The sequence below is a fragment of the Aulostomus chinensis genome, chromosome 23, assembly GCF_037954235.1.
Source record: "Aulostomus chinensis isolate RoL2024-O1b breed Wild chromosome 23, RoL_Achi_v1.0, whole genome shotgun sequence".
Taxonomy (NCBI): Eukaryota; Metazoa; Chordata; class Actinopteri; order Syngnathiformes; family Aulostomidae; genus Aulostomus; species Aulostomus chinensis.
In genome coordinates, this window is record NC_141342.1 from 7,254,564 (window position 1) to 7,273,241 (window position 18,678).

General features: G+C 47.0%; 3 protein-coding genes across 4 annotated transcripts in view; 2 read left to right on the forward strand and 1 right to left on the reverse strand.

The window, feature by feature from the left end:
- Positions 1 to 6,152, forward strand: part of ca10a (carbonic anhydrase 10 (inactive)a) — a 162,322-nt gene extending 156,170 nt beyond the window's left edge. Inside the window, exons 7-9 of the mRNA XM_086195302.1 lie at positions 2,197 to 2,351; positions 3,610 to 3,784; positions 5,863 to 6,152. Coding sequence (XP_086051428.1) covers positions 2,197 to 2,351; positions 3,610 to 3,784; positions 5,863 to 5,885 — 353 coding nt within the window. The 3' untranslated portion in view covers positions 5,886 to 6,152. The remainder of the gene's footprint in view (positions 1 to 2,196; positions 2,352 to 3,609; positions 3,785 to 5,862) is intronic.
- A 1,561-nt stretch (positions 6,153 to 7,713) lies between these two features.
- eme1 (essential meiotic structure-specific endonuclease 1) lies at positions 7,714 to 15,557 on the reverse strand. Of its 2 annotated transcripts, none has more exons than XM_086195301.1 (9): positions 15,371 to 15,557; positions 13,855 to 14,575; positions 13,634 to 13,761; positions 12,397 to 12,486; positions 12,177 to 12,298; positions 9,861 to 9,987; positions 9,096 to 9,211; positions 8,805 to 8,994; positions 7,714 to 8,213 (listed from the first exon to the last, which is right to left on the reverse strand). In XM_086195301.1, the coding sequence occupies exons 2-9, from the start codon at positions 14,507 to 14,509 to the stop codon at positions 8,037 to 8,039; spliced, it is 1,605 nt and encodes a 534-aa protein (XP_086051427.1). In that variant the 5' UTR covers positions 14,510 to 14,575; positions 15,371 to 15,557; the 3' UTR covers positions 7,714 to 8,036. The 2 variants fall into 2 exon arrangements, with proteins under 2 accessions (XP_086051427.1, XP_086051426.1); XM_086195300.1 differs by lacking the exon at positions 15,371 to 15,557 and adding an exon at positions 15,033 to 15,186.
- Positions 15,384 to 18,441, forward strand: mrpl27 (mitochondrial ribosomal protein L27). Its single transcript, XM_086195303.1, has 4 exons — positions 15,384 to 15,540; positions 15,974 to 16,093; positions 17,893 to 17,960; positions 18,044 to 18,441. The coding sequence occupies exons 1-4, from the start codon at positions 15,501 to 15,503 to the stop codon at positions 18,248 to 18,250; spliced, it is 435 nt and encodes a 144-aa protein (XP_086051429.1). The 5' UTR covers positions 15,384 to 15,500; the 3' UTR covers positions 18,251 to 18,441.
- Positions 18,442 to 18,678: the final 237 nt, after the last annotated feature.

The window sequence follows — 18,678 nt, forward strand, 5'->3', positions numbered from 1 at the left end:
AGGACCCTGACAGCTGTCAAAAATACCCCCGATACACAGTCTCACACACTGAATCACACAGTAACATCCTACCCCTCATGCCTGGTGTACCCGCGCATGCACACGCACGCACGCACGCACGCACAAACACACACACACGCACACACGCACACACATCCAGAGAGTGATTCATTTCAATCATACAGGTGAGCTGCATGTGTAGGTGGAGTGATGGTGGCATGTGAATAGAATTTGCTTGGGACTTCATCCCATTAAGTCGGTTGTAGCTGTTGTTCCAAAAGATGTCATATTTAACAGTGAACAGAGCTGAATTAAAGTCCACCACAGTGACCTTGTAATCACAGGGAGTCCATTTGTCAGCCATGACAAGTCAGAGAGTAAGAAGGAGTGTGAAGACAGAATGCAATAGGCTGTCTCATTAGCCAGAGAGGAGACAGTAGGGATGAAAGAGGTTTTTGTAGCAATGCTGACAGACTGTCACTCAACGAGCAGTCAACAATAGCACTGGGAGAAAGAGTGAAAGATGAGAGCAGCAGGACAAAGGTGACACATGACAGCTCACACAAGAGGAGACGGAACCTACCTGTCACCTACGTACTGACACATGACAGCTCACACAAGAGGAGACGGAACCTACCTGTCACCTACGTACTGACACATGACAGCTCACACAAGAGGAGACGGAACCTACCTGTCACCTACGTACTGACACATGACAGCTCACACAAGAGGAGACGGAACCTACCTGTCACCTACGTACTAACACATGACAGCTCACACAAGAGGAGACGGAACCTACCTGTCACCTACGTACTAACACATGACAGCTCACACAAGAGGAAACGGAACCTACCTGTCACCTACGTACTGACACATGACAGCTCACACAAGAGGAAACGGAACCTACCTGTCACCTACGTACTGACACATGACAGCTCACACAAGAGGAGACGGAACCTACCTGTCACCTACGTACTGACACATGACAGCTCACACAAGAGGAGACGGAACCTACCTGTCACCTACGTACTGACACATGACAGCTCACACAAGAGGAGACGGAACCTACCTGTCACCTACGTACTGACACATGACAGCTCACACAAGAGGAGACGGAACCTACCTGTCACCTACGTACTGACACATGACAGCTCACACAAGAGGAAACGGAACCTACCTGTCACCTACGTACTGACACATGACAGCTCACACAAGAGGAGACGGAACCTACCTGTCACCTACGTACTGACACATGACAGCTCACACAAGAGGAGACGGAACCTACCTGTCACCTACGTACTGACACATGACAGCTCACACAAGAGGAGACGGAACCTACCTGTCACCTACGTACTGACACATGACAGCTCACACAAGAGGAGACGGAACCTACCTGTCACCTACGTACTGACACATGACAGCTCACACAAGAGGAGACGGAACCTACCTGTCACCTACGTACTGACACATGACAGCTCACACAAGAGGAGACGGAACCTACCTGTCACCTACGTACTAACACATGACAGCTCACACAAGAGGAGACGGAACTTACCTGTCACCTACGTACTGACACATGACAGCTCACACAAGAGGAGACGGAACCTACCTGTCACCTACGTACTGACACATGACACCTTACACAAGAGGAGACGGAACCTACCTGTCACCTACGTACTGACACATGACAGCTCACACAAGAGGAGACGGAACCTACCTGTCACCTACGTACTGACACATGACAGCTCACACAAGAGGAAACGGAACCTACCTGTCACCTACGTACTGACACATGACAGCTCACACAAGAGGAGACGGAACCTACCTGTCACCTACGTACTGACACATGACAGCTCACACAAGAGGAGAACTGTGATCTACTCTACTCTGATCGACTCTACTATGGTATACTCTACTCTGATCGACTCTACTATGGTATACTCTGATTGACTTTATTCTACTGATATGGGGAATATGGAGGTGTTTCAGTTGACAGAGGGTTGTCTTCTAGGCTGCTTATATCTTCTGGAAAGCATAACGGAGCTTTGATCTGGGGACTTTGAACAAAGCAGAAAAAAAATGAGGGCATTTGTTTTAGGAACCCAGAACCTGAAACTAGCCTCTAAGCTGGATGCTCTGTTTTCTCTGTCTCTCTCTCTGCTCAAATTTATTTGGAACCTGCTTCTTTCTCTGCAGATGATGCATATCTGTTGACAGGCCTGAATATAGAGGAGATTTACCCGGAGACGAGTAGTTTTATTACATACGACGGATCGATGACCATCCCTCCATGCTTTGAGACAGCTACATGGATCCTGATGAACAAGCCTGTGTATCTCACACGCATGCAGGTAAGCCTCAGGTGCCCCTCCAGGTCTGAGACACAACTCCCCCAAATCACATGGGGTCGTGCATCTTAGCCCAGGACTTTCTTTAACTGTCAAACATGTCCATTAGGACGCACCAAGTAGGGTGACCCTGACCCTGATTCTGACCCACAGCATTAGCAAACATTACCTGTTGTTGAAAAACCAACATTTTTGAATATTTTAGTTTTCCTACCTTTGAAATGAACACACATAATTAGAAATGTAGCAATCTCAAATGTACTTTGATGATACCTCTGTAACAAGTCCATAGTATGATATTTATTGGGATTTTTTTTTTACGTGAGTTAATGAATCCTGAAGGCATTTATTAATCAATAATATAACACTGAACATTACAACATGCGCAAATCTTTTACAAAATAAAATGCCATCACCAGATGGATCACCAAGGATTTGATACTTTGGCTCCAGAGTGTTCAGGAACCTTCTCAAACCTTCATGGTCCAGCACTGAACACAGACGCTGGGCTTTAGCTGGATGTTCACAGTACATCCAGTGCACACAGTGCATATCTGAGAAGCTCTCTCACTGTTACGAGGAAGTAAGATTCTAAACACTTCCTTTACCATCTTTGGCCCAGTTGGATTTAAGCTTCGTGGATGTTTTCAGGGTGATGATTTGCCGAGTGGCTCCTCCTGCCACTCCTGTTCCCCACCATGTGTGATACCACAGTCTGACTGTGTCTGAAGGTAGTTTTTAACTCTTTGTCACCTTTTCTCCTTCTCAATTCTTGACAGGGGGAAACAAGAAGCTTCCCCACATCAGAGTTACAGTTGAAACACCAACATCACTCTGTTGTCCATTGGCACTCGTAGCATCCCCCAGTTTCACTGTACTGCTAAAGTACGATGGCCACACAAGTGCAGATGATAACTGTAGTTCACTCTACTCTGCTCCACTGCAGAGGAAAAACTACACTACTAAACTACTCAACTTTTGCCTGAGATAGCTGTAGTTAGAAATCCTCATGTGTTCACAACGATATCCAGACATGGTAGTCATCCTGATGCTGTGAAAGTGACAATACCTTTACCTCCCTATGACGACTTTTGTCAGAATGTTGTCAGATTTAAAGTTCCTCAGGTCTTTCTGCATCTAATCTTCCTTGCAGTCCTGTCTGCAAAATAAAGTTGTGAACCAAAATTGCTCTCGCTGATGTTCTGCTTTTGCAACCTGTCTCAATTCCCTCTTTGTTTTACCACCTATGCTCCAATCTCAGATGCACTCCTTGCGGCTGCTGAGCCAGAACCAGCCATCGGAGATCTTCCTCAGCATGAGTGACAACGTTCGCCCAATCCAGCCCCTGAATAACCGCTGCATCCGCACCAATATCAACTTCAGCATGCAGGGCAAAGACTGCCCCAACAACAGGGCTCAGAAGCTCCAGTATCGAGGTAGAGACCAAGGCTTCCATGTTATCTCACTCTACCCATCTCTCCCCATGTCTACATTTATATATACACACACACACACACACACACATATATATATATACATATACATATATATATAGAGAGAGAGAGAGAGAGAGAGAGAGCTCTGGAAAAATTTAAGAGACTACTGCATATATATATATATATACATATATACACATATATATACATATTTACATACATATATATGTATGTATATATATATGTATATATATATACATATATATATATATATACTTGTATAATGTATACATTCATTCCACACAGACTGATAGATTGATTATAACTGACAACTGATGAAAACCCCAAATTCAGTACCTCAGAACATTAGAAGATTGTAAAAAGGTTCAGTCTTGAAGACACCTGGTGCCACACTCTCATCAGCTAATTAACTCCAAACACCTGCGAAGGCCTTTAAAAGGTCTCTCAGTCTGGTTCTGTAGGCTACACAATCATGGAGGACTGCTGATGTGACCGTTCTCCAAAAGACCACCATTGACACCTTGACCAAGGAGGGAAGACACAGAAGGTCACTGCTACAGAGGCTGGCTGCTCTCTGAGCTCTGTGTCCAAGCACATTGATAGAGAGGCGAAGGGAAGGAAAAGATGTGGTAGAAACAAGTGTTCAAGCAATGGGGATAACGCACCTGGTCTAAGGACCATGGGATCCCTGTTCTTAATTGGCCAGCAAACTCGCCTGACCTAAACCCTGTAGAAAATCTGTGGGGTTTTGTGAAGAAGGTGCAACACGCCAGACCCTCCAATGCACTGTCAGAGCAGCCTGGGCTCTCCTCCCACCTGAGCAGTGCCACGACGCATTGCTGCAGTAATTCAGGTGAAAGGAGCCCCAACTAAGTATTGAGTGCTGTACTTGCTCATACTTTTCATATTCCTACTCTGTCGGCCAACATTTCTAAAAATCCTGTTTTTGTATTGGTCTTCAGTAATATTCTAATGTTCTGAGACACTGAATTTGGGATTTTTGTCAGTTGTAATCATCAAAATTAAAAGAAATAAACGCTTGAAATCTAGCAGTCTGTGTGGAATGAATGAATAGAATATACAAGTTTCACTTTTTGAATGGAATTACTGGAATAAACCAACGTTTTCATGATATTCTAATTATGACCTGTGTGTGTGTGTGTGTGTGTGTATATATACATGTACTGTAAGTCAGGGTCCAAAATTCACTATTCCATGAATTCTCAGCTTTATTCCCAAACTTTAACATTCATCTACAAGCTCAATCGAGTTAGTCCAGTATTTCTAACATCTCTGCTGTTGCAGGATGTGCTTGCTGATGGAGAATTGTTTGGGTGGAGGTTCATTGAAGGAGGGAGGTGCTGAACCTGCTCTCCTTGGAAAGAGTCAGGACAGAACCTTGGTTGGGGTTTGATGACACACAAATAAACCTGACTTGACTTTGCAGTTATTTTAGTTGACAAAAACAATCAACTGATCTTTCAAGAACAAATGCACTTGTGAGTGACCCTGAACTGATCAGTAAAGCTTCTGTTATGATTGCAAAGTGCTGCTGTGTTGAAGTCCCAAGGGTTACTGCTTCATCCGTGCCCACCATCGAGATTAATAAATTAATATTAAATTGAGTGCTACATCGGTTGCTTTCATATGTAGGCTGAAGTGAGCGAGAACACAGCAAAGTGTCTGAGTAATTCAGGTTTTGGTAACTCCTGCTTGGTCCTGACTGACACACCTGAGAACCTACCAGCAACCTTGGAAGAGTCGCGCCCGTGGGTTCGTGTCAGGATTTATTGATCGTCTCAGTTCCACATACCATCATCATACACCTGACATGCGACTTTCACTCGACATGTCAATCTTCTCAATAACAGAAATGTAAACTGCAAGAACATTTGTGTGAGGAACAGTGGCATGAGTCACCGAGTGATGAGGTTGATAACACCAGTGTGAACCCCCCCCCCCCCCCCCCGTGACATGGTGCACTGAGCTGTGGGGAGGGCATAAATTAATCATCCATGAATCAATATTCTCACTCCTGCCTTTCTGCTCTCTTCCAGTCAACGAGTGGTTGCTTAAGTAGCGCCCTGCGGCTGAGACGGAGCGCCAGCCAAGGGGAACATGAGCTGGGGAGGAGGACCGTTGGGGAACCAGGCTTGGAGCCGCATCAAAGAATATTTCATGACATTGTATTATAAAGACAAACAGCACTGGACTCTATCCGAACAAAGGAACTTGGCATCGTCGGCAAAGAGACTCTTCTTTTCATACATTGAGAACTGTTAGAACCCTTGATCTTACACACGCTAACAAGCACACGCACCCCCACCCCCACCCCCGTATCTATAAAGACATTTTGATACCAACACATTTTTGGGAGAACAAAAAAAAAGACATTTGAAAAAACAGATGGATGGAAGAATTTATTTGATAGCCTCATCATAAAGACAACTTGAGACAATAAAACCTTTTAATATTAAGATAGTGCTATGAATGGACCCCCCCCCCGTACCTGTCCCATCCCGTCCCCTGTACCTGTCCCCACCCCCACCCCCGGTCTTTAGTCACCATGAAGGCATGAGATCAGTGAACCTACTGAGAGGGAACGCAGTCATTTTCCAAATCCAGAGTCATGTCATTGGAGAGAAATATTACCTGGCTGAGAGCGTCTCGTGTCTTGGCCTCATTTGTACATATTATAATTATCAATACAGCAGAAAAGTCAACATGTAAAGAAAAGTAACAAATTATCATTCAAAAGATATATGAAGAGGATTTTAGACAAAAGAACAAATGCTGAGAGCTTGGCACAGGTGAGGGGCGCTGGGAGTCTGAGCGGATGCCTTTCTTCTGTTTTATTGTTTACAATGGTCTTACACTGTGTTTGAGTAATGTTATCAGCCCAATAAATGTGTCTGGAACGTTCTCCATGGAACATGCTTCACTATAAGAGGATCCCACTCATTGTACCTGTACCTGTTTTGTACTGTACCACATTAAATGTGTTTATGTCAGAGGTATGCTCACTAACCCCATCATTACCCAGAGATCTTTGCTTTGAGGGTCTCTTAGCACGGGATGAGGAACACCTTGTGACTTGGACCACCTACTGGCGCCGCTCTCCTCTGGTACACCAGACTGGAACACAGCACTACAACTTAAGGTGCACTGAAACAAAGTTGCTCTGATAAAACAGAGATGGGACAGTTGAGACACACAACAACAACAGTCGTACACAAACTACCAATAACAACATCTACTAGCCACTGAATCATCACCTCCATCAGGATATGAGCATTAAAATCATAGTACTGATACTAGTACCACCATGCTGATGTTAGTGCTGGTACTACTAGTAGCAGTACTACTAGTGGTAGGAGGTGTCGGCCTGAGGCCCCTCAGGTCTGCAGCCTCCCCGGATCTGGGAGGTGTACTAGTACTACTAGTGGTAGAAGAACTGGTACTTGTAATACGACTAGTACCAGTACTACTAGTGGTAGCACTACTAGTACCAGTACTACTAGTGGTAGGAGGTGTAAGCCTTAGGCTCTACAGGTCTGCAGCCTCAGTCAGGGAACCAGTACTACCAGTGGCATCCCATTCTACTTTTGGAACCAGCAGGAGCCCAGCAGCATCCTGGAAGCAGAGGGTTCTTGCTGGTTGTCCAGCTGAACGGAACCCTAATCCCCCACACCCAGCTGGTAGCAGTACTGAGATGAATGGATGCGTCCATGTCCATCCAAGAGGCAGAGAGTTGTTTTCACTGACTTCATCCCAGCGCCATCAGTGTAAAGTAGTAGTAGAGCAATATGCCGTTCCACCAGTAGATGGCAGCCTTGGTCAAGCCAGTACGCTGCAGCAGGACTGTTCACTCATAAATGAATCTGCATCCTCTTGATACTATAACTTGTAAGTATTTATTTGAATTTTGGTGACAAACAGTTTGATCTGAGGAAGAATAATAATAAAACAAAAGCAATACAGTTCCTCCAGAGTAACTCCAACCCTCTGGACCCCAATAAAAGCAAGTGGTGTTCCAGGTACCGATGGAGCAGACACCCTTTGGTCACACAGCGGTGGCTCGTGATTGGTCCAGGAGATGTCAGAGGCTGTCAGGCTAAAAAGATGAGTTTGATACTCATATCTGACGTGTCTTAGACATGAACCCATCATGAAATGGATGTGAACAGAGAGCAGTGCACCAGTTTAGTTCATGAGAGGCAGGTGTCTTCAATCAGACACTGGAGTCCAGGGTCTGCTCGGCATCACAGGAATTCATCAGGAGGTAGAGGCGTTTGGAAAGTTCTGGACCCACCCGCCGGGTGGTGGAGGTGACACCTTGGCCTCTACGAATCAGAAGGTCTGAGAGCAGCAACGCCTTTTCTCTCTCTGTCTTGCAGAGTTTGTAAGCCTGTCAACAAACGAGAGGTCCGTCTACTCCCATTCCCACTTCAGTAAATGTACAATAGGAATATGGCACAGACAGTAAACAATGCTGTTTGTTCCCGTACACGCATTTACCGAAGTATTAGGTACTGCTGGATACAAGTAAAGCAGTAATCCAATGAATCCTCCTGTCACCACTGCTTGGTAGGGACTGACTGCGTCCCTGATGCAAGAGAAGGAACAGATCCTCCTTCATTCACCCTCGTGTTCTTGCCCACACTTTACTGACCAATGTTTTAGTTCCCTTTGTCAATGGACACCAGTGACGCAAGAACATTTTCGGTCAACCACAGCTTTGTTGATCTTTCTAAGACCCTTCTGACATTCCTCAACTAAACCCCTTTGATAAATGAACCTCCCAACTGGAGCATATTTGGTCCACACAACTAAAACCTGCTAACTTTAGTCTTCTTTTGATTCAGATTGTTTAAATGTCTGTCTTCTGATGTCCTCAGTGGGCGAGGCTTAGCTGGCACCGCCCACACAGGAGCTCATGGGAGTGTTAATGCTATTCAGTGGCATGGTGTGGTGTTGTGATGCGTGAGCGGTGGGGTACCTTCCTGAGCAGCTGTGGGGAAGGGTACGCTGCCAGGATGGCTGAGGCCATGTCTGGGCTGACCCTGTTCAGCTGTTGGATCTGTCTCCTCCACACCTGCAGCAGACCAGCACCAGCTTTATCCACCCGATGGCCCCCCGCCCACTCGCTCTCCAAGTAGAAGCTGAAGCTGGTCTTCTGCCTCTCTCGCCTGCGACCACAGGGGAGACATTACGAGGTTGCGAGTGTGTGTGAGTGTGTGTGTGAAGGGGTGGGGTGGGGGGGCTGAGAACATATCAGCAAGTCACTCACTTGAAAGGGGCTTCTGCAATCGCTTTGCTGGTCATGGCGATGTGATGGGAGAAATCCTTTTGAGCCGACAGAAAGCGAACTCCAACACCAGTGTGAAGCTGAAGATGCACCACAGCCTGATGGGAGATGACCAGGGCCAAGAGAGGATCCACAACGGTTTGGTTACAGAAGCATGATGTTGCCAGTGTAAAGTTGTATGCCACCTGCTTTATTTGGTTCACTTTAACAAGCCATGAACCATGTTGGAGCACATTAGTTAAATTCAGTTTTTGAGGGAAAACTGTGACAAACTTCAAAATGGCTGCTGCTCATAACTCAACAGCTTCTTCTCACTTGGGACGACACTTGAAAGAAAATCAAACGTGCACCACAAATGACTGATTGATTGATTACAGGAATGAACACAGGAAAGAAATTCCAGAACAGGGAAAATCAAGATGGACGCTGCTGACTTGTCCTCCATAACACAAACATGGATGTAGAGACTGTATGCTAATGCTAAAGCTAAAGTTGTATTACTGTTGATTAGAAAATAACTTGTACTACTCTAAAAGTACTTGTGACGAGGCAAAACTGTGTTATTTGTGTTTTTGTCTATTTGTTTACATATAAGTAAATCAGTAAGTGTAAATACATTAAAAACAATTGGCACTGCACCGGCCAAAGGGGCGGGGCATGTAGTAAACATCACCTTCTGATGACATGTTCTGAAGGGTTTTTTTGTATGTCACATGTGGCTCTGCCCCTACCTCCAATACAACCCACCTCCTCTACCTCAATTCGTGACACCTCAGGTAGCTGCGCTCCTCTGTTCTTTCTCTTCTTGACTCCTCGATGCTCCTCACCTGTAATGGCGTCTCGAAACTTCCTCTGGCTTTCAGACTTCTGGCACCTGGGGACCAAAAGGATCAGGCTGTTGTGGAGGGGGGGGTGGGCCTTACGCCTGACCTCAGGATCGGGGCCAGGAAGACTACGACCTACCACCTTTCACTAGGGATATAACGGTTAACAGTGAAATGGTAAACAGTGATCAAAATGTTGAAAATGACGATCACCATTTTCATTTCAAATATCATAATTATCACAGTACGTGACTGCAGCGTGAAACCCGTGTATCTCATTCTTCCCAGCTTGTCACCAAGTTGCCGCTCAGGCATATTGTGGAGCCTACAACATCCCTTTAAAGCTTCTTGAAGTTAGAATCGTGGCAGAATGAGGAGACGACAGCGCTAAAGAGATTCATCAGCCCTCTAAGAGGACAAAGTCGTGGGTCTGGGCATATTTTGGGTTTTATAAGAATGCTGAGGGGCTGCTTATGGAAGACAGCCATCCTGTCTGCAGAACCTGCCGGAAAAAGTTTCTGCAAAAGGAGGCAATACGTCGAACATGATGGCTCATCTCCATGACCATCACCCACAACTGCACAGCCAAATGTTCATTCACGATGAGACAGTGAAACGGTAAAACAAGACAATGCCATGAACTTCCATCCATCCATTGTCTTCCGCTTATTCCTACATTAAGGGTTGCGGGGGCTGGAGCCTATCCCAGCGTCAACGGGGGAGAGGCGGGGTTCACCCTGGACAGGTCGCCAGTCCATCGCAGGGCCACCATGAACTTCATTTTCATAATGTTTTAGTTGACAGTGAGCGACAATGTGTATACTCCCATACTATTAAATGGACGGCAACCAAGTACGAGCTAGCAGCTAGATCAGCTAAGCGCTCGCAGATTTGTTTCGCAATGACAAAATTTAACAGTACTAAGGAAAGGAAATGCATGCTTTTATTCGACGTTACACATTAACTGAACGTTGCTGAAATCGATGACATGGTTCCAGGAGCATTTCCATAATATCTGCATTTTCGTTCAGTGGTGGACTGTGGCACTAATCAGGACGCTTTCTTAGCCTTAGCCTAAGAGCTACTGATGCCAACTTGCATTTGTTAAACAGTACTGGATTACAGTGTTTTGTGGCATGTCTTTCTTGTTTTCTAAAAGATTGCATAATTAATATTGTCCAAGTTCTGTTAATAGTTTAAGTCTAGCGGACAACTTAGGTCAAACCGTGACAGTCTGAACCACGTGTCTTTGGAAACATGAAATATTGTTTGCCCTGTAAGACTATGAATTATATAGCCAATCGTTTTCTTTTGATATGAATTGTAGCCTCAAGGTATTAATAAGAGGTTTTTGAAAATATGTTTGATGAGTGGGTGATGAACGAGGAGGTCTCATAACCACAGACAATGCAACAAACATAATCAAGGCCTTTGACAAGTTCCAAAATCTGTGGCTTGGATGCTTTGGTCACAATTTGAACCTGGCCATCTCAAAGGCTCTGAAAATCCAGAGCGTCGAAACGGCAGAGAGGGCCTGTCGTCAACTGGTTCAAGGCTGCTCACGGAGCTGGAAAAGAAGGAGAACCCTGACAGAGAAGCAAGGTGCCCTCAACTTGCCACAGAAGGCTCTCATCCATGATGTAGTGACCCGATGGGGATCTACATACAAGGTGCTGAAGTGTTTCCTCAACCAGCAGCAGGCAGTCTGTGGCACTGGCTGCAGACGGGGGAGTTTGGCATCTGATGCCAAAGGATGCTGACATAGCGGTAATGGAGCAACTTTGCCACCTCAGCTGAGAGACGAGTAATTTTATCAGCCATGAAGCCAGTCCTTGAGCACATCATTGGTGATCTCCTAGAGGAAAAGAATGAGGATTCAACCCTCGTCAAGAAGATGAAACGGGTGATGAGACAAGACTTCAACAAGCCGTACAGAGGAAGCAAAGGGTGTTATGTAGATGGCTGGGTTCACTGACTTTGTCTGTACTTGTTCCTGCTGTGTCGTGGCCAAGATTGATAAATCCACGTGTCCAACTCCCGAGGCTTCAGATGTAACCCTGCGAGTGTCGTTACTTGGTTGTGAACATTTCCTTGACTTGTGGAACTGAATCCTGCTCCTGGCTCACCTTCCATCAACACTTAGAATCTGTCTAGTATTTACAGGTCTGTGTTTCTGTCTCCAGGCGGCTCATGTGGTGCCTCCTGTTCCAGGTCTCCAGAACTTCTTACCATCTCCTACCTGAAGTACTTTTCCAGGTCGATGACCACCAAGCTGAGTATCTTGGCTGGTTGACACCTCTGGTGGGCCTGCACCCAGGAAGTCAGCGTGGGACCACAGCTGGGCCGGCCGAGCTTCTCCCCCTGGGTGGCGTCACATGCCGTCACCATTGGCAGCTGAACACTTTTCCAACATCAATACAAATATTCACAGATTGAGAGATGGATGGAGGGGTACAAACCTGAATGTAGCTGTGGATGAGAGTGATGAAGTCATCGACTGTCATCTCCATGACAACTTGATCCTCTGGGACACATACGTCATCAGCTGACTTCCATGCAGAAAGAAAATTGTCATCATCATCACCGATAAATTCTTTTTCATTTTCCAATAAAAAAGGACCAAAAGTTCAGATTAAAGTACTACTTGGAACAGACAGGCAGTAATGATAAAAGTACTGGTACTGTTGTAAACTGAAGGATCTCCATTCTGAGTCGCCTCAGAACCTGCAGCTGATCCTATTTGTTTGGCAGAATATTTTAGTTTGTCTTTCTGGTGGCTGGTGGAAAGACAGAATTTAGGTTGAGGAAGAATCAGAGACATCAATGGACTCGATCTATTCAAGGAACTGGGTTTGATGACATCATCTGCCTTGGTTACTTCTGGATCTGTGACACTCTTTCTTAGCTGGTTGTGGCTCTTTTGTGTCCCACTCAAAAACATAAAACCCCGAGGATCAGTTTTAAAAGTCTCCTGCAGCGGCTCCTGCGCAGCCAGCCGCAGCCACGCAGGAGCTCGCCCCAGCCACGGAGGAGCTCGCCGCAGCCACGCAGGAGCTCGCCGCAGCCACGGAGGAGCTCGCCCCAGCCACGCAGGAGCTCGCCCCAGCCACGGAGGAGCTCGCCGCAGCCACGGAGGAGCTCGCTGCAGCCACGGAGGAGCTCGCCGCAGCCACGTAGGAGCTCGCCGCAGCCACGTAGGAGCTCGCCGCAGCCACGTAGGAGCCAGCCGCAGCTGTGCAGGAGCTCAACACAGCCACCCATCAAGGATTTGGTCTCCACCAGAAGCAATCGAGCGTGTGTCGGCGTGTCCCAGCAGCCTAGAACAGAAACTGTCTCCTGGTGATCTTTGGCTGCTCCTGATTGGACACTACCATCAACTTAACTATTCAGGAAGAATTCAGAACATCTGATTGGAGGACAGACAGGAAGTTGTCACCGATTAAATCATTTGGTCCAATGAATGTTGAAACTCTGCCAGTAACAACATTTGTGGTTGAAGTGAAGATAAAAATTGACAGTAACTGCACTGTACTAGCGGTTTTAAATTCCGTCGTACTAGTATTATAGTATCAATACCAACAACTGCAATACCACATTCAGACGGACAAAAATATGGTAAATTGTCAGATACCACAATTTAAACACAAAACAAGCTGATAGAAAAAAATGTGTGTGTGAGTGTGTATGCATTTCAACCTGTGCACCAGCAGCCTTCCTCATCCAACTGACACTCCGAGGAAGTGGTTGTTTCTCGATGGCGCAGCTACAACCGAGAGCCTGCAGCGCCGCAAGCAGAGTCCCGCCTCCTTCCTGCTGTAAGAGAGCTGTGCACGCGTACGCACACACACACAGGTAAAATATCAACATCAATCAAAGGTGGTAGGGGTGAGTCATGTTACTGTCTGAATCTGTCCTACCTGGGTCGACCTGCACCACCATGTGGCTGATGCATGGTTCTGGTCTCGGAGTCTTGGCAACCCTCTTTCTCTCCTTGACCACCTTAAGTGTCTCTTTGTCCTTGTGCCCCGAGGCCTGAGCCTTCAAGCTCACCGGAGACTCATCCTGGATGGTCGCGGCGGTTCTCCCAGCAGGCTTCCCCCACACTCGAGCAGAACGCCAGGAGGTGGTCCGGTCAGACGGGTCACCCGAAGACCCCCGGGTCCCTGCTCTCAGCTGATCGAGGCTGACAGGCAGCTCGGGTTCTACAAGACAGTTCTGGTTCAAGGGTTTTGAGCTGGTCCGGCTGGAAGAGAAATACTGATCAGCCTCTTTGATCTTTTTAGCAGACGTGACAGCAGACGTCACAAGGTCTCGTCTGCGCTGGAGTCTCTGTGCCAGAGGGATGTGAGGTCCAGCTGCATCCTCATCAGAGTCACTGCCGATCATTACTGCATCAGCTGATCTTGCATCCCCCCTCCCCAGGACCGATGAAGAGGATGGCCCTCCATCTGCATCCGGGTCAACCGGGTCTGCCCTCAGGGTCCCAGTCACGGGGACCCGCGGGGCGGGTGGAGCAGGCTGGAGGAAGTCAAAGACGGGTAACTCGTCTTCTGAGTCGCTGTGGTTGCTCATGGCAGCTGATCCACCAGCACGGGAGACCAGAACCTGAGGCTCTATGGATGGAACTCGTGCTCCAACCTTCAGTTACACAAAATAAATAAATAAAATTTATTCAAAATGAATACCTTTAAAAGAAGTTTGGAGTACACTATACAAACACGTGTTAAATGACGTAGAAGTACACAATATAAATGTATTAAATGAGGTAGAAGTACACGATATAAACATGTGTTAAATGAAGTAAAGTACACGATATAAACACGTGTTAATAGAGTAAAAGTACACGATATAAACATATGTTAAGTGAAGTAAAAGTACACGATATAAAGACGTGTTAAATGGAGTAAAGTACACGATAAAAAGACGTGTTAAATGAAAAGTACACAATATAAACGTGTTAAAGTAAAAGTAAACGATACGAACGCGTGTAAAAGGAAGTAAAAGTACACATATAAAGGTGCTGAACAAAGACTGCTCCTGTTCCGAGGACCCGGCGGAGGTCAAACCGAACCGAGGCTGTAAACGTCATCACCACCTGATTGATGTTCTGGATTTCGCGTCTTTTTTCTTTTCCTGGAACACGAGAGTGGCCAGCAGAACCTCGCCCTCGCGAGCTGGCTCGAGCCAGGAGAATCGATCCGCGTTTAATTTCCCGGGCGGCGGAATCGAGGTGCGTTCAGGGTCCCGGGAAAACCCGGTCTGTTCATTTGTATGTCGATAATGTCGCGTGTTAGAGTGTTAACTGGAAAGTAAATTCACTAGAAGAATCTACTAGGTAGAAGTACTTGCTCGTTACTACATGAAGTAACATTGACTTCTTCCCTAAGTTGTCTAAGTCGCTCCACAGACGTTACTGCAGTTCTGCTTACTCACATGTCGACTGGAAGCAGAGTACTGGCTACAACTGCGTGGGCGACTCTTCCTGGATAACAGTGCAAACTACCGACTACAATGAATGCTCCATGGTATCCGGAACTGACGTAGCGTAACGCAGAGACGCAACATGGCGGCTGTGGCGTCCTTGATGAGCGCGTCCAGAGGAGGTTTGTATTTCTTATTGTAGTTTTTCTCCAGGTACTGTGTATTTGTCGACTAGCAGGAGTCCTGCGTCGACATGTCTAACATACATGTTCACGGATGCTGGGGCTCGCGCGCTCCCATGTGCAGCTGTAGATGTACTCAGATGTACTCAGTTCAACATGAGTACCCCAGTTTCCCTGGGGTACTCATGTTGCGATGACCACGTAGACCAAACTAAACGTACGTAGTAGTAGAAGTAGTAGTGGTCGTAAACATGAGTACACCAATATACTTTTGCGTCAGTAAACCAGAACAAGGGACCCTCCATACAAGTCACTGGTTCAGCTGGTTTGGTCCCAGTACACATGATCCGATATAGAGTGGATCCATGATCCCCGGATGCAGACGTCTTTGGTTCGGCTCTGCTCCACAGTTCTGTCTTGGTTTTGGTTTCAGGGCTGCAGGCGGCATTCATGGTGGTCCCGGTCCGGTGGGCGTCTAAGAAGTCTGGCGGCAGCTGTAAAAACCTGGGAGGAAAAAGTCCCGGCCGGCGGTACGGTTTCAAGAAACTGGACGGTATGTTGTTGTGTCAGTGGAACCCTCAAGAACGCTCTGGAGTTGTTGGTGCTGTAGCCCCCTGAACCTTCACAAAGACCTTAGGCGGTTCTGAGCTGCATCTAAATGGGACTCGAGTGGTCCCATCAGGGGCGTCGTTTGGGTATGGCAAGGTGTGGCAAGGTGTGGCACTTGCCATACCTTGACTGGTGTGGAATGAACGGAGTATGCGGCTGGCACTCCTACATTAACCCCCTGGTGTACTGGGACTTTTTTGCAGTGTAGCGGGACGACGTAATTCAGTCCTGTTCTAATTCTCGCGGACCGATTCGTGACAGTGACCTCTTCTGCTGCTCCTCTCTGTCTGGCCCGTGCTCAGCGCGCTGCATGCAAACATATAAAGGGATTTCTGAAGTGAGACCTCGAAGGATGAACGATCTTTGGGGCTGTTTGTGCACGTGGTTACCGCCACGTCACTACGCATGAATATAGCGCTAAAACCATAAACTGGGGCTGTGTCCGAATTGCCAAGTAATAACCTACGTCCTACAACCTAAACACGGCGGCACCATTCGGACACCCTAGAAGACTGGTGGTGAAGCACGACCTCTGCTGGCAGAGCACAGATACCACAAATAGGTAGACGGCACCAACGAAAGCCCCACCTGCTGGCCTGGCTGTCGTACTGCACTCTACTCTGAACGCACCCTTCATTCATCCTCTATTATTAAGCACATCAACGCACCTTTAGTCATCAACAACGACTATAAATGTTGGTGTTGCATCAGAATGGGAGACTGTTGGTGGCGCAAACTTGGCTTGCGGGTCCACAAGTTTTTAGGGGACGAAGAAGAAGTCCGCGGTGGATTGTGGGCCATAGGTTGCTCTGTAGGATGCACCTGAACCGACCTACGATGTGGGCGTGTTTAGGCTGGAATTTAGGTTGCGAAGTAGGACGCAACTCGCGCCAGTTGTGGTTTCGGACAGCCCACGACCTACTCTGAGACCTACGATCCGACCGACTTGGCAATTCAGACGCAGCGTACAACTTCCCCGGGTCACTGCCAGGAAGTCGCGTTTGTTTATGTTCGGGATTCAGCAGAAAAGCTCCGACCTTCTGGACTGTATAAGGTAACCTCCCATTTGTCCGACGCTCCATCAGTCTGACATCAGTGTCCAACAGACAACAACAGACAAACTGACCAGTTTCCTTCTTGAGTCGACCCTGGCCAGAGACAGGGCAATGAAGATAGGAGGATGTTCTTTGAGGTTGGTGATCAGGTCAGAATGGAATTCCCTGAGAATGAGGCTCTCATATCCTCCCTCCAAGCTTTTGATATGGACTCACCCAAGTTCATGGATCCCTGCATTGTTCAAGACTTTGCCCGTCTCTATGAGAGCCGTATTGACTCAACACAGCTCCAGACCAAGTGCCATTCAGCTCAGTTTTTTTTAAACTTTTGACAAAGATGAAGATGAAGATGATGATGATGGTGATCGCATTCTTGCCTCCCTCCACGGGTCAGCGCCACCTCACAGTGGGGTCTGAGAAAAGAGTAGAACACCTGTGATAGTTACCGGACCTCTGAGGACATTTGAGGGGCGGGTCCTGACAGAACCAGATGACTTCAAGCAGAAATGTGTGTCTTCTCAGATTAGCGTCCCAGTTTGGAACTGGATCCTGGGTCTTTCTGGAGACGCCACAGTCCCAATCAGTAATCATCCCATCGTTCATTCTTCATGTCTCTTGCGTTCGTGGCTTTGGATCCTGTCAGTTTATGTTGAACATGATCTAATATTCCTCCTCATCTTCTTACCAGGAAACTTTGTCCATGCTGGTAACATCCTTGCGACCCAGAAGGTCATGCGGTACCACCCAGGAGCACATGTAAGTCTGTGTCTGTGTCTTCTGGCTGGTGGTGTGTTACAGGCTCAAATGAACAGGCTGTGCTGTGTTCTTTTGTCCCGAAGGTGGGGTTAGGGACCAATAAGACGCTCTTCGCTCTGGAGGATGGCCATGTCAGGTTCACCAAGGAGGTCTACATCCCCCCACCACGCAGCATCCAGGCCACCAAGGTCATCACCAAACTGCCGAGAGGAGCTGTGCTCTACAAGACTTTCATTAACGTCCTGCCAGTCAAACAAGAGGGCAAATTCAAACTAGTGAACATCTCCTGACCTGGCTGGACTGGACTCTGGCGCTGTGCTCAATGCTGTGTGTGTCCACCGTGTGTCCATATGTTCTAGATCGGTTCAGTGAGGACACCTGTATCGATCTGAAGACTCAGATCGCGCCCCTTCATCAACTCCACCTGCATTTGTTCTAATTTGTATAAGTGTATTAAATAAAATGACCCAAGCACTCAGAACTTCCTCTGGTGTAGTTCCTGCTCCAGTCCAGAAGGTGTCTCTAGTACCAGTTTTGGGTTGACAGGGCAACACCAGTACTCACTGCATGCTGTCATGGCTGCCAAACATTGCATCTCTCTACCTGAGCAAGACCAAAACATCCAAGCGAAGAGTTTCATCTCCAAATTGTTTCACTAAAAACTAACTTATAGCATTTGATACTGATCCAAAAGGGAATAATGGTGTGTGTGTATTTG

Coding starts and splice junctions, on each gene's coding strand:
- eme1 (XM_086195301.1), bottom strand. CDS start 14,509: ATGAGCAACCACAGCGACTCAGAAGACGAGTTACCCGTCTTTGACTTC. Junction 13,762..13,854: donor GGTGGTGCAGGTCGACCCAG/GTAGGACAGATT, acceptor ACGCGTGCACAG/CTCTCTTACAGCAGGAAGGA. Junction 9,212..9,860: donor CACGAATTGAGGTAGAGGAG/GTGGGTTGTATT, acceptor ATCTCCCATCAG/GCTGTGGTGCATCTTCAGCT.
- mrpl27 (XM_086195303.1), top strand. CDS start 15,501: ATGGCGGCTGTGGCGTCCTTGATGAGCGCGTCCAGAGGAG. Junction 15,541..15,973: donor GATGAGCGCGTCCAGAGGAG/GTTTGTATTTCT, acceptor TTTTGGTTTCAG/GGCTGCAGGCGGCATTCATG. Junction 16,094..17,892: donor CGGTTTCAAGAAACTGGACG/GTATGTTGTTGT, acceptor TCTTCTTACCAG/GAAACTTTGTCCATGCTGGT.